This window comes from Loxodonta africana, chromosome 19 (genome assembly GCF_030014295.1).
Source record: "Loxodonta africana isolate mLoxAfr1 chromosome 19, mLoxAfr1.hap2, whole genome shotgun sequence".
Lineage (NCBI taxonomy): Eukaryota > Metazoa > Chordata > Mammalia > Proboscidea > Elephantidae > Loxodonta > Loxodonta africana.
The window spans coordinates 69,701,397-69,712,842 of NC_087360.1; the positions used below are offsets into that span (position 1 = coordinate 69,701,397).

Sequence of the window (11,446 nt, forward strand, 5' to 3'; positions counted from 1 at the left end):
AAGTTCTTATTTTTCAGGTTTATTTATTGTTCAGGAAATGTTGTTATGGAATCTGTTTTTCATGCTCACCCTTTTTGGCTGTGTAGATGGAAAGAATTATTTTAAAAAACACTTGGCTCCTCCTAAATTTCAGCGGACTTCGCTTGGAAAATTAGCCTTATGAAACGAATTTTCTTTTTTTCGCAGCTTCACCCTTTCAGCATAGGCCATATGAGGTGAAGTACTAAATGTGGACATGCAAAAGTGCTAGACAGGTGGTTGCGGGTCAACATCAGAATCACCTTAGGCCCATCACTTAAATATGCAATGTGCCCAACTGTCCTGACTCTCATTCTCACCTCCTCCCCTCCACTCTGATTAAGAACGTCCAAGGAGAAACAATGATCATGTAGTTTGAAAAACTTGCCTCTGTGATAGCCCACTCCTTCACCTCACTCCAGCACAGACCCCTGGGCTTAGGTTTATAACATCAGATTTTGTCATGGTTCTTAAGAAGCACATGTTTAAACATTTTGTCTTTAACCTGAAACATTTTGATGGTGTCTTAGTTTGCCAGTGCTGCTGTTCTGAAAATACCACAAGGGGGTGGCTTTAGTGAAGAGAAATTTGTTTTCTCATACTTTAGGAGGCTAGAAGTCCAAATTTAGGACACCAGCTGTAGGGGAAGGCTCTCACTGTCCACTCTGGGGGGAATCCTTGTCTCAGCTTTTCTGGCGTTCTTCTTGGCTTTTTGGAGATCTCCACATGGCATCTCTCTTTCCTTCATTTTGCTTGCTTGGCTCTGTGCCTAATCTGCTATTTTTATATCTCAAAGAAGGATTAGGCTTATTAACATAATAAAGAAATCCTTATTCCCCAATTGGATTCCATCCACAGATATAAAACCAAAACCCATTGCCATCCAGGCAATTCGACCCATAGCGACCCTATAGGACAGAGTAGAACTGCCCCATAGGGTTTCCAAGGAGCGGCTGGTGGGTTCCAGCCACTGAGTGTTTAACCCTGTGTCACCAGGGCTCCTATTCCACAGATATAGGGGTTAGGATTTACAACACATACTTTTGGGGGCACAATTCAATCCATAACGGATGATGACATAAATTGACATTTCTGGCCATCAGCTGGGTGATTTGGGACACTTTGGAAACTGGCTTGGCCCTAGGGAATTCTAGTGTTGATGGCCTTTGAGCAAAAGTGTCTATTTCAACGTGTAGAATTCACTGGAGGTTTTTTGTTGTTGTTTTTAAATATTAAGAATACTAGTTTCATCTTTATTTACTTGCCTTTGTAAAATTTTTTTCCCATTTAAACACTTTTTACATGCTAATAGGTCAAGGAAGTTAAAAAGACCTCATCAGGCTTGGAAGTCAGTGTGGTTACTTCAGCTCCTGGTAGGAAACCCACCGTTACCACGATCCTGGATGTTGACTGCCTGCTGTGGGCCATTGGACGGGACCCGAATTCCAGGGGCCTTAATTTAAACAAACTGGTAAGCTGATTTAGAACCGGTTGCCATGGAGTCCACTGCAGCTCATGGCAACGCTTATCTGTGTCAGGGCTTTCAGTGGCTGATTTTTCAAAAATACATTGCCAGGTCTTTCTTCCAAGGCATCACTGGGTGGCTTAGAACTTCCAACCTTTCAGTTAGCAGACAAGTGCATTAAATGTTAGCACCACCCAATGTTTTTTAAGATGACCTAAACATTCTTAAATCTCTTAGTGGCCCTGTGACCTTTTTCCCCCCTCGTTGTTGTTGTTAGGTGCCATCGAGTTGATTCCGACTCATAGCGACCCTGTGTACAACAGAACGAAACACTGCCCAGTCCTGTGCCATCCCCACAGTCATCATGCTTGAGCCCATTGTTGTAACCACTGTGTCAGTCCTTCTCGTTGAGGGTCTTCCTCTTTTCCGCTGACCTTCTACTTTACCAAGCAAAATTTGGGTGGAGTATATTGGATTCCGTTCTCTTCATTCCATACATCCAATTTGTCATAAAATCCCATTGCTTTTTCCGGTTACCTTAAAGAAAAAAACTTCATTTTCCTTTTGAGTGTCATCACCCTAGGTCAGATCTCTGTCATCTCTAATCTAGATTGTGCAGCAGTTTGCTGACTAGCTTCCTCCTCACAGATTTTGTTTTTACTATCATAATTGTCTCTGAAGTTCTATAATGATTCCTTATTGTCTGCAATGTCTAGTCCAGATTGCTGAGTGTGTAGTTCGTCCTTCGCTTTGTGATACACCAGGATGGAATGGATATGAAGCAAATCTCTGGGCTCTACCAGTGCTGTATCTGCAGCTAGCGTTCTTACCTGTACTTGTAAATTTTGAGGAAACCCTGGTGGCCTAATGGTTAAGTGCTACTCCTGTTAACCAAAAGGTTGGCAGTTCGAATCCACCAGGTGCTCCTTGGGAATTCTATGGGGCAGTTCTACTGTGTCCTATAGGGTTGCTGTGAGTCGGAATAAACTCGACGGCAACGCAGTATAGTAGCTTGAGGCATGGTCCCCGGAGCTGATCCAAGTTTGAGCCCTAGTTTTACTCCTTACAGGTTGCCTGGCCTTGGGCAAGCAGCTTCATCTTGCTAAGCTTCAATTGCTTCATGTATAATTTAGGAATAAAAATATTTGCCTCGTTGGGTTATAGAGAAGAGTACGTGAGAAGGTGCACATTAACTTGCTGCTGGTGTTGATGATAAATTTTCTGATCTCCTGGACTGTTCGTTATATGTTTGAGGTTTATGTTCCTGATGGAGCCTCTGTAACATTTTGAGTTACATTTTAATAGGAATTTCTGTTACAATGTGGATTCCCTTGCCACCTCTCTAAGAGGTTATTTTTCAGCATTTTGGAGAATAAAATAGCCAGGGAGATACCTACCTGCTTTTAATCTTGTTCAGTGAAATTCAATAAAAAAAACTAGTGGTCTGTTTCCATATTAATGGAGCTATTCACACAGCTTTTCACCTTCCTGAAGATCCTTGCCTTCATGCAGGTCTGGGCTTTTGTAGACCCGGTTTTCAACTCCTTGCTGAATTTTTAAAGAATGAGACAAAAAAAAAAATTATCAGTTTACTTCAAAGTGTTAAGATCTATTTGTATAATACAAATAGAATGATTACTATGTACTAGGCCCTATCCACACATTATTTTCCGTTTTAGTCTTGCTGACAGCTCTAAGTACAGATGAGAAAACCAGGAGCACAGACAGAGATAATAATACTTAACGAGGTTGTAATCTCCATGGGGAGGGGAGGATGTCTGTCTTATCACTGTTTTCCCAGTGACTAGGTTAATAGGGCATTTGTAATAGAAGCTCAAATACTTGTTGATAAGTAGGTGGTTGTACAGGCCTCATGACAACTAAGTTGCAGAGGTGGGATTTGAACCCAGGTCAGACTGGCTCCAAAGGTTGTACTCTTAACCACTCCGCCACCTCCTTCCAAATTATACTGTAGCTCTACTTCTCACATTGGAGGACATGCACCTGGGATTTGCAGACCCACAAGATAAATACGCACCGTACATCTTGGAGCAAAAATTTGACCCAAATAATTTATAGGACAAATACTTTGGTTAAAAGCAGTATTAGTGTGGTTTAGAGTAGAAGGCAAAATTTGCTTGGATTTTTAAAGTTAAAATAGTAAGCTTCAAAGAAATCTTCTGATTTGAGTGAGTGTTGCCGGCAGGCCCCCTGAGGAATAAGCTAGAATGCCTAAGGAAGAGTGCTTCAGTGGGAAAGGTTAAAAAGCACTGTCATAGGTGGACCACACAGAGGTAGCAAGTAGCACATCAATAGTTGAGTGCCTCCTTGTCTAGCTTCCATAGTTCCTTTTCTTATTTACCTGAACAGTTGAACTGTACATCGCAAAGTCGAATCCAGTTTTTAAAAAAAACCTCAAAATTGGATCAAATATATACTTTTTTTTAATTGTGCTTTAAGTGAAAATTTACTATTCAAGTCAGTTTCTAATACAAAAACTTATGTACACATTGTTATGTGACCCTAGTTGATCTTCCTATAAGGTGATAGCACACTCCTCCTCTCCACCCTGTATTTCCGGTGTCCATTTATTCAGCCAGCTCCTGTCCCTTTCTGCCTTCTCATCTCGCCTCCAGACAGGAGCTGCCCATTTAGTCTCATGTATCTATTGAGCTAAGAAGCGCACTCCACACCAGTATCATTTTATGTCTTGCAGTCCAGTCTGTTCTTTGTTGGCTTCGGGAATGGTTTTAGTATGGGGCTAACAGAGAGTCTGGGGGCCGAACAGAGAGTCCGGGGGCCGTGTCTTCTGGAGTCCCTCCAGTCTCAGACCATTAAGTCTGGTCTTTTTACTAGAATTTGAGTTCTGCACCCCACTTTTCTCCTGCTCCATCAGGGACTGTCTATAAATATATACTTTTTAAATAAAGCAAAAGATGTGAAACTTGCCAACTTTAAATGTTTTCCATCCTGTGGTTGAGTCTTGTGGTTTCTTGGAGATCCTGACTGAAGAGGTGCTGGTGTGAAATGGCATGGATCACGAGGATTGGTCTGACATTCTTAGTAGATGAGCAGAGTATTTACGTGATGTCCCCTCACTATTTTAGGGAATTCAGACTGATGACAAAGGTCACATCATAGTAGATGAATTCCAGAATACCAGTGTCAAGGGGATCTACGCAGTTGGGGATGTGTGTGGAAAAGCCCTCCTTACTCCAGGTAATGTTTTCTCTTTCTCTGAGTAAAGGCGGCCCTGTGTGTCAGACAAAGCTGTCCCCGCTCTTCACAGTCAAATCAGCTTAAGGAAAGTTTAAAGGATGAGTATCTTTATGTCATCAAAATGATAAAAATGTATTGAAATATATGTTGGCTATGTACTTGACATTTTCTGAATAATATCCATTTTTCATAAAAGACTAAAAAAATGCCTTGTAAAGACTGAAACTTTCATGGAGAGGATATGGTCACCCTCTGTAGAACACTGTAAGTTAGAACCAGAGTTGTATGTGGTGACAGTGGGAGGAAGTGGCTTTGGGGAAGAAGTAATTTCGAGTGGCATTATTATATGACTTGGTCTTTGGTGCTCCTTGGAAACTCTATGGGGCAGTTCTACTCTGTCCTATAGGGTTGCTATGAGTCGTCAACTCTACGGCACTGGGTTTTGGTTTTTGTTTGATCTTGATACAACCAAGCTTGAGCCCTTCGCTCCCACCCCTCAAGGCGCCTCTTGAGTTAACCACTTCCAGCTCTTTGTCCCACCTCTGCCCATTGTTGACTTCATTCATATGCTTTGATTCTGTACCCTAGAGGCCCTCACCATCCTTTTCAGAATGGCCCCAGGGTCTTAGGATGGAAGCCTGCCCTGGTCACACACCCAAAGCCTTTTGGCTCCTTTGGTAACACCTCTTAACCAAAGCAAAGTAACAAACTTTGAAAAACTTCATCACATAACATAACATAGCAGTTGAAAACAATGGCAAAGTGAAGACAATTTCTTATGTATTCTACTGATATTTTACATTGGCAAAACCTTCATGGTCAATTTGAAATCAATAGAATTAAAAACCGATGTTTTTACTCCACTCAGGCATTAAAAAAAAAATTGCTAGAGACAAAACAGGCTAAGGAGAATAAACTTTTAAGGGGAAAAAAAAAATCTTCCTGTGAAGTGAATATGGTTATAAAGTAGAATGAAGATGCCCTAAATGAGTATAGTTTGTTCCATAAATATTGTATCAGAAATTTAGTATCTTTAAGTAGACTAAGTGATGGGAAAGTTGGGAATGTCTTCTTTTTTTTTGTTTTGTTTTAACAGAATGTGTGGAATTCACATAAATTAATAGTTTTGAATTTTTAACAAAGACGTTGATGTATCTTTATCATATTGAACTAGATATTATAATGAACATTAGCATAAAACTGTCAGAACTAAAGTATTTATAAGCAGATGGATGAATGGCTAGTAGGACAATTCTGCTATGTTAAAGCAAACAGTAAGATAAACACTGATTTTGAATATCTTTGTAGTTGCAATAGCTGCTGGCCGCAAACTTGCCCATAGACTTTTTGAATGCAAACAAGATTCCAAATTAGACTATGACAACATCCCCACTGTGGTCTTCAGTCACCCCCCTATTGGGACAGTGGGACTCACAGAAGGTAGGTATTTAAAAAAAGAAGATGACTTTTAATTTCCTTTTTTACTCCCTCTGTGAACTGACTCAGTCCCCTGTGTTATATGCCTTTTTGGTTAGTCTCTTATCACAGTTCCAATTCCCACTCCCCCCACCCCCGCCACTGCTAATACTTGGAGACTACTTTTCCCTCCCCCCCACCACCCTGTCTATCTCTTTGCCCTTTTTTGGGAACTAATCTCAAATTTAAAGTTGCAAGAGTAGTACAAAGGATTCCTATACAGGGTTCACATCTTTGCTTTCTCATTCTCTCTCCACACACTCACACTTATTTCCTAGCAACAAGGTCACTTTCTTACATTAGCACACTACAGTCTCCAAAATGAGATAATTTAAATTGATACAATATAATCTAACCTATAGGCCTTTTTCAGATTTTGCTAATGATTTCAGCAATGTCCTTTTTAACATTTTTTTTCCTAGTCTAGCATCCAGTTAGTCGTTGGGTGGTTTATGCTTAGCTGCTAGCCAGAAGGTTGGCGGTTCAAACCCACCTGGCAGCACCATGGAAAAAACAGCTTGGTGATCTGCTTCTATAAAGATTATAGCGAAGAAAATCCTATGGAGCTCAGCTCTATTCTGTAATACATGGGGTCACCGTGAGTTGGAATCGACTCAACAACAATGGGTTTAATTTGTTTTTTTTGAGAATCCATTCAGGATAATGCATTACACTTAGTTTTCATATCTTTTCAGTCTCTTTTAATCTAGAGACAGTATTCCTCTATAACATCAATATTTATTGTCTTTCATGACATTGACATTTGTAGATTGTCCTTGGTTTTGGTTTTGTTTGGTATTTCCTCATGATTTGATTCAAGTTATGTAGACCATCTATCTCTTTGAAGGCCCAGTGTGATTGTTGAGTTTTTTTTTTTTTCTTAATTGTGATTTAAGTGAAAGTTTACAGGGCAAATTAGTTTCTCATTAAACAGTTAATACACAAGTTGTTTTGTGACATTGCTTGCCAAACCCATGATGCGTCAACAGTCTCGCCTTCTGCACCCCAGTTTCCCTGTTTCAATTCATCCAGTTTTCCTGTTTCTTTGCTTTTGGACTGGTGTGTCCATTAGTCTCGCATACATGATTGACCTATGAAGTACGTCCCTCACGTGCTTTATTGTTGGCTCTATAGACCTGTCTAATCTTTGGCTGGAGGGTGAACCTCAGGAGTGACTTCAGTACTGAGTTGAAAGGGTGCCTGGGGGCCATATCTTAGGGTTTCTCCAGTCTCTGTCAGACCAGCAAGCCTGGTCTTTTTGTATGAATTTGAGTTTTGTTCTACATTTTTCTCCCGCTCTGTCTGAGACCCTCTGATTGTTTAGAATTTTTTATAGACTTTTTTTATGTGCATTATAGATGAGGCCATTAATAAATACGGAAAAGAAAATGTGAAGACCTATTCAACCACCTTTACCCCCATGTATCATGCAGTTACAAAAAGGAAAACAAAATGCGTGATGAAAATGGTTTGTGCCAACAAAGAGGAGAAGGTATGGGAAAAATCCAGCTAGCTGAGTAGTGCTGTGCGGGGTTGTCAGGGATAGCGGTATTTCGGTGGGCTCGGGAGGGAGGAGAACACGTGGTTAGGCCTTCTGATTCAGCTAGTGCGGTCCCACTTTTATCTGTTAGGGTTCTTCATAATATTTCATTTAGAAAGAAGGTTCTACTACTTTCAGAGATGGGGGGAAATGTTGAAAGCCATAAAAAGCTCAGCGTCATTGGCCAGTAAGCCCACCGTCATTGACCAATAAGCCAGAATAGATGCGAAACTCAGAAATAACTTGTAAATGTAAGTATTTTATGTAAGGTAAATTTAAATTTAAGATAGCACTCAGTGAAGAAGAAGAAATTTATTTAATAAAGTTTTCTGAGGTAATCAATTATCTCTGTTTGGTTTAACTTTTTGAGAAACTGCCAGGCTCTTTTCCAAAGTGACCACACCATTTTACATTCCCACCAGGAGTGTGTGAGAATCTCAGTTCCTCCACATTCTCATCTATACTTGTAAATGTTTTTTTGTTTATAGCTATCATAGTGGTTATAAAGTGGCATCTCATCGTGGTTTTGATTTACATTTGAACAGGTTTTCTTTTGTAATTTTTTTTAAAATACGTTTTGTTTCAGAATTAGGTCAGCCTACTGCACTGTTTCTACTAATTGAATTAAATATTGAAGTGGAGTTTAGCAGTGTGCCTTGGGATCATGGCTCTGTGTCGTAGTCATCTAGAGCTACTATAACAAAAATACCACAGGTGGATGTCTTTAACAAAGTGAAATTTATTTCCTCACAGTAAAGTAGGCTAGAAGTCCAAATTCAGGGTGACAGCTCCAGGGGAAGGCCTTCTTTCTCTTTTTGCCTTCTCATCAGTCTTGCCCCAGACTAGGAGCTTCTCCATGCAGGAACCCTGGGTCCAAAGGATGTGCTCTGCTCCCACCACTGCTTTCTTGGTGGCATGAGGTCCCCAAGTCTCTGCTTGCTTCACTTTCCTTTTAACTTTTGTAAGATAAAAGGTGGTGCAGGCCACACTCCAGGGAAACTCCCTTTATGTTGGATCAGGGATGTGCTCTAAATAAGGGTGCTGCAGTCCTCTTTAACATAAAATTACAATCACAAAATGGAGGACAACCAGACAATACTGGAAGTCATGGCCCAGCTAAACTGATTGACACATTTTTGGGGGGACATAATTCAATCCATGACACTCTGGGAGGGACAGTGGCTTAATGGAAGCTTCATATATAGTTTCCAACTTCTATTATCAGAAAGAACATAGTCTGCGTCTGATTCCATAGCCTATACCCCAAAAGCCACAGGACGTAGTCCTTGGCGTTATAGAACCTAATATCGCTGAGGACTAACAGAGGCAGAGAATCAGCAATGGGAAGAAAGAGCATTGATGGGCAGCGAAACCCGGGTTACTGTTTCTTGGTTCTGAAAGTTTCTCAGTAGCCTAAGATTTCTGCATATGAAATCAACAAGGTCCCTACTTCTCTCTTCATATCATTTATTTCTTCATACCAGTAATTCATTCATCTAATAAGCATTCCTGATAGTCTCTAAAGACTAAAAACTGGGATATGCCCCTGCCATTACCAGAAGCTCAGTGTAAGCGCAACTTAGATCACAATAAGTAAGATTCTGGCTCTATTTAATGCATTTATAATACGTGATTTGGATTTTTTGTTTGTGTTTTAAATTGAGACATGGTTCGTTTTTAAACAAATTATTTTTTGTAGCTACACTTTGTCTCCTCTAATTTTGCTTTTCCATGGAATATTTACCGTGAAGGTATTTGCTGAAAGTGAACATTAACTAATAGTGTTAAGATGTATTGAACAACCTCGCTGGAAAATGAGATTGAAACACATGCCTCTTGACGATCACTCATGCAGTCATCAAGCATGTAGGGACGGAGACCTCCTAAGTGCCAGTCTTTGCTGGGCCATGGAGACAGAGTGTTGAGCAAATACCTTCAGGGTCCCATTCTCTAGAGATTAAAGCCTGCCAGGAGAGGTGGGCTATAATTGTTCAGTCACACAAATAAATAAAAAGTTATATCTGTGATAGAACCATGAAGAAGTGTTAGTACCGAGAGGTGGCAAGGTAGAGAAATTTAACGTGGTCAGAAAGGCACAACTATGTAGCTTTGTGAAGAAAACAGGCTTTAACTATTAGCTACAAGGGGAGGAAAGATTGTCCACACAGAGGGAACAATTTGTGCGAAGGAGGGAGCCTGGCTAGTGCTTGGGAAAGAGGGAGGTCCACAAGGCCAGAGCAAGGAAAGCCTGAGGAAGAGCTGTGTGTGATGGGCTGGAGACCCGACAGGGAGGTGGGACAGCCCGGGGCCTTGTAGGTCTTGTTACCTCATGTTGGGATTAGAAATGTTATAAGGTTTTTAGGGGTTTTAAAATACCAGGTACCGCTCATGACTGTGCCCCTCATACAAAATTTTACTTTAAAAAATTTGTTTTTCCAGGTAGTTGGGATCCATATGCAAGGAATTGGGTGTGATGAAATGCTGCAAGGTTTTGCTGTTGCAGTTAAAATGGGAGCAACCAAGGCCGACTTTGACAACACAGTTGCCATTCACCCTACCTCTTCAGAAGAACTGGTCACACTTCGCTGAAAACCCGGATGCTGGTGTGCTTGGCAGCTGGACCGGTAGACCTTCTGAAATGAACCAAATAATCACATATACTTACTTATTGTTCCAATTTTATATATTTCTGTCTTTTAATCAGGAGCTTCTTATAATGGAAAATTTCAGTAAGTAATAGAACTTATTTATGTAGTTAGAAATTTGTTTTGTTATGCAGGATTAATTTTCATTTCATCACATCTCACAATAATTAATATTTTAGTGTGTGTTGTTTTGTTTTTAAGCAAGTCTGTGTTAGCGGGGTTTTTTTGTTTTGTTTTTCCTGTTTCAGCTTCATTCCGAGTATAAAACTATATGAACTACAATGAATGTACTTGAATGAATATATTTTGCTAGTTTTTGTCGAGGAGGATGACAGCAGCTCTTCGTAATTTAAATAATGCACACGCACAGAATCTTTGTATTTTCCTGAAGCCAGTACTGTGCCCTGCATATTGCAAAGCTGCTTCACGGATGTGACCTTTCTCTAAAAAGTACATGGCGTTAGAGACCTGCCTACCTTGTTTTTATTCTTTCTTTTCTTTTAAATGATTAAAAGTTGTTTGTGTTATTTTTATGAGATGAGGTGCTTCAAACCTGGAAAAGATTTGAAGAGGCTAGTTAAATATCTGAGGGCCATTTGAGAAGTGACTCCTGCTTAGGGGGCGTGGGCTGGAATACTTCAAAAGTCCCTTCCTAGGCTGAGTCCGTAGTTCAATGAATAACTCCAATATTTGTATGAGTTCCTGTCATTTTATGTTTTCTGAAAACCGTTTCAGACAGTTGAAAATAAATCACAGCCTTTCCATCTTATAAAAAATTTGCTGTTATAAATTTATGGTGTCCAGTTCATTTTCTAAGAGTATTTCACGTTGAAGAATCAGATCCCATCACTGAGTCACCTTAAGAAAGCTTTAAGGGGAAGAAAAAGAGCTTTCTCTTTTATAAATAAAGACCAGAGATACAAAAGAGACATTTAACAGGTTAGTTATTTGGAGGAACAGCTTAGAAATCACTTAGGATTTTTAGCACTTTATTTCCTTCAGCCTTTCCCAGCTAGATTTTTCCACAGTGTTCATTAGTGATACGGTGCTACTGTATTCTTTCATTAAGCTTTCACTGGATGT

General features: G+C 40.1%; 1 protein-coding gene across 1 annotated transcript in view; it reads left to right on the forward strand.

The window, feature by feature from the left end:
* Positions 1–11,153, forward strand: part of GSR (glutathione-disulfide reductase) — a 35,420-nt gene extending 24,267 nt beyond the window's left edge. The window contains exons 9-13 of the mRNA XM_010592473.3: positions 1,331–1,489; positions 4,591–4,702; positions 6,011–6,142; positions 7,537–7,670; positions 10,158–11,153. Coding sequence (XP_010590775.3) covers positions 1,331–1,489; positions 4,591–4,702; positions 6,011–6,142; positions 7,537–7,670; positions 10,158–10,307 — 687 coding nt within the window. The 3' untranslated portion in view covers positions 10,308–11,153. The remainder of the gene's footprint in view (positions 1–1,330; positions 1,490–4,590; positions 4,703–6,010; positions 6,143–7,536; positions 7,671–10,157) is intronic.
* The last annotated feature ends 293 nt before the right edge of the window (positions 11,154–11,446 follow it).